At 40.2% G+C, this 3,149-nt stretch overlaps 1 protein-coding gene across 1 annotated transcript; it reads right to left on the reverse strand.

Moving 5' to 3' along the window:
• Positions 1-785: 785 nt before the first annotated feature.
• On the reverse strand, positions 786-1,202 carry LOC117038237 (60S ribosomal protein L23a-like). The gene has a single exon (XM_033134997.1). The coding sequence runs from the start codon at positions 1,200-1,202 to the stop codon at positions 786-788; it is 417 nt and encodes a 138-aa protein (XP_032990888.1).
• Between the last annotated feature and the right edge of the window lie 1,947 nt (positions 1,203-3,149).

The raw sequence follows: 3,149 nt of genomic DNA on the forward strand, positions 1-3,149 counted from the left end.
GACACTATAATCTCTAAGCATTTTTTTTTTTTTTTTTTACTAAATTATCAGCTTGATGTTCAGACCATCTTTTCTTTTCTTTTCCTTTTTTTTTTTTTTTTTTTTTACAGTGAAAAATTTTTTGGTCCATTTCTCCATCCGGAAGGACATTGGTATTAAGGGAGAATATAGCCACCATGCTTTCCAGTGCTTTGGTGAAACCTCAGATGTGTGGCCTTTTAGCCAAGTGTCTGCGATTTCATCTTGTTGGAGCAATCATTGTTTCCCTGGGGGTTGCAGTTTTCTATGAGTTTACTATGGCTGCCTAAGGGAGAATATAGCCACCATGCTTTCCAGTGCTTTGGTGAAACCTCAGATGTGTGGCCTTCTGGCCAAGTGTCTGCGATTTCATCTTGTTGGAGCAATCATTGTTTCCCTGGGGGTTGCAGTTTTCTATGAGTTTGCTATGGCTGACGCAAGGAAGAAGGCTTATGAAGATTTCTACAGAAATTATGATTCCATGAAATATTTTGAGGAGATGAGGAAGGCTGGTATCTTTCAGAGTGCAAAGTGATTTTGGAATGTAAAGAATTTCTTTGAGTTGACTTCCATGGAAGTTCATCACTGACTTGTGTTCCTGAACAACGAAACATGGATATTTGGGCTAAGTGATAGTTTCTCTTCATAAATAAACAACTAAATGTTATGGGAAAAAAATCTTTTTATATTTAGAATTAGCCAGCTGGATTGCTTTGGATGATCCCGATTTTGTTGGCAACATCCAAAGCATCACAGTCAGGAGCCAGTCAAACATATGCCTTCTTCTCTCTATCAGGCTTGATCAGGGTGTTGACCTTGGCCACGTCAAGGTCACAGAGCCTCTTCTCAGCCTGTTTGATCTGGTGCTTGTTGGCCTTGGCATTCACAAGGAGCACAAGTTTATTGTTGTCTTCTATCTTCTTCACGGCTGACTCTGTAGTTGGGTTGAACTTCATGATGGAATAGAGATCAAGCTTATTTCTCCTGGGGGCACTCTTCCAAGGATATTTGGGCTGCCTTCGGAGCCACAGTGTCTTGAGCCTTTGGAAGGTGGGTGACATGTGGATCTTCTTTTTTTTGTGGCTGTGGACGACTTTCAGCACTGCTTTCTTTGCTTTCAAAGTCTTTGCTTTGGCTTCAGTTTGGAGAGGGGCAGGGGCTTTCTTCTTCACTTTTGGCACCATCTTTGTGAAAAGCTGGCCCATCTTGATAATGTAAATTTGTAATACAAACCTGTGTAAGTGACAGTTGTACACTCGATTATTCAGGTACTCTGTTTTTACTCTCTGCCTTTGTAAGCAAATTAATTTGCTGTGTCTTCCAGAACATGGGTTTTTTTCTAACTCAGTTCTGCACAGAGAGTGTTGCTGCAGAGGATCCCAGCTTTACCTAGGAAGTCTTGTATTACATCCTCCCTGGATGGGCCTTAAGCTTTATCTCCTGCCTGTGGTTGCCATACAAACTCACGTTCACAAGCATTTAGCAATGACTTTTGGATGAACGCTGTCTTCAGTGTTCAACTTACTTCTCTGGGTTCCTGCTTGTATTATTTTGGAATTTTTTTTTCAATTCATTTTGTTTTGTTTACCTCTGAGGATTTACACTTTCTTCATAGAGCATTGAAAAGTATTTAAAAATATTTTGCATTTAAAAGTATTTTTTAAATGATTTTATCCAGAATTATCAAACGAGTTCCCTATGAAAGGTTTCGGAGACACGTGATAAAATCCTCTGTGTATTCCTACACGGAACTCGGCTCCTTTGAAAGTATGTTTTAATTCAAACCCAGCATCATTTCATTGTATCTTTTCCTTAAGATATAGGAATGTTTTAGACCTTTCAAGTCAGAAAGGCCCTAGGGCTTAGCTAAACTCTTCCTCTGATGGAAGGGGAAACTGTCTGAGTCAGTATGACTCATCACTGGCTGAGCTCAGGGCTCAGGTTGTGACGCAAAGCCTGTGTTCTGTCCTATCCCTGCAAACTGTCTACCCGCATATGACAACTGGGAAATGTTTCTTGGAAAGACAAGCCCTGGACCCATTCAATCTTCAAATTCCTGAACAAAGGTAGGTATTTTGTGCATTTTTTATTTCATTTTATTTTAGAAACTGGGCTATTAATCTGAAAGGTAAATGCCATTTGTATTTTTTCTCTCTTTCTGAACTTGCACTCTACTGCCCCACCCACTGCCTCTGAGGTAGGAGGGGGTGGAGGTCTCTTGAAGCCTCAGCTGGTCCTTCTGAGAGGAAGACCAGGCTGGCATGCAGGGGGCACTGAGAAGGCAGGGAAGGTAAAGACTGGAAAAGATGGGCTGGATTAGCAGTGAACTTTTTCTAAAAGACATCAGGGACCCATGGAGAGGTTTCAAAGAGCAACATCGCAATAGTCATGCTTGAGAAAAATGCTTCTCATTACTTCCTATCAGGAAGGGCTCTGCCACTAGTATTTATCGTGTTTTGCTTTTCAAATATTAATACATTATCTCGATGGATCCATACAAAGAACAAGGACATATGGATGTGATCTGTATTGCTTACATTGGTAGAAAAATTTACTTTCATGTACATTTTCCCGCATACTCTTTGCAACAGGCTTATAAGGCAGAGCTTGCAAAAGTTGATGTCTGCTCAGGCTGGAGACATCATACGAAGGGAAGAAGTAAGCAGGACCTCAACCAAAGGCAGGGGAGGGCTGGAGCAAACTTGGGAATAAATGCCTTGCTGAAGGGTGTAGCTATGCATACAAAATGCTTCCTTTTGTGGAAAGGGGACGAGTTATTGCTCATGCTTGTATGGAGGAACTTAGGAAGAATTTCCCCAAGAAATCAACAAAGTGGCCACATGTGGAAGAAGGCGATGGAAAGGGTTAGACGAGAAGTAGGAGATGGGGGACAACATTTTATACTGTAGGTATGCCTTTTTATCGGTTTCTAAAATTTGTGAGCCATATAAATGTATTTCTTGGCTTTTCAAATGAATAAAAAAATCACTTTAATAAACAAGTAAGAACAACTGTTTAAAAGATTGAAATTCTTCAGTTCCATTGTATCATGTCGAAATGATAATGTGGCCAGTTTTTTCAATTTTCTAAAAAGAAGAAAAATTGAGATTAGGGATTTTTTTTCACCTTTC

The sequence above is a fragment of the Rhinolophus ferrumequinum genome, chromosome 18 (genome assembly GCF_004115265.2).
Source record: "Rhinolophus ferrumequinum isolate MPI-CBG mRhiFer1 chromosome 18, mRhiFer1_v1.p, whole genome shotgun sequence".
Classification (NCBI taxonomy): domain Eukaryota; kingdom Metazoa; phylum Chordata; class Mammalia; order Chiroptera; family Rhinolophidae; genus Rhinolophus; species Rhinolophus ferrumequinum.

Excerpts from the sequence above, each read along its gene's own strand:
- LOC117038237 (XM_033134997.1), bottom strand. The coding sequence starts at position 1,202 with ATGGTGCCAAAAGTGAAGAAGAAAGCCCCTGCCCCTCTCCAAACTGAA.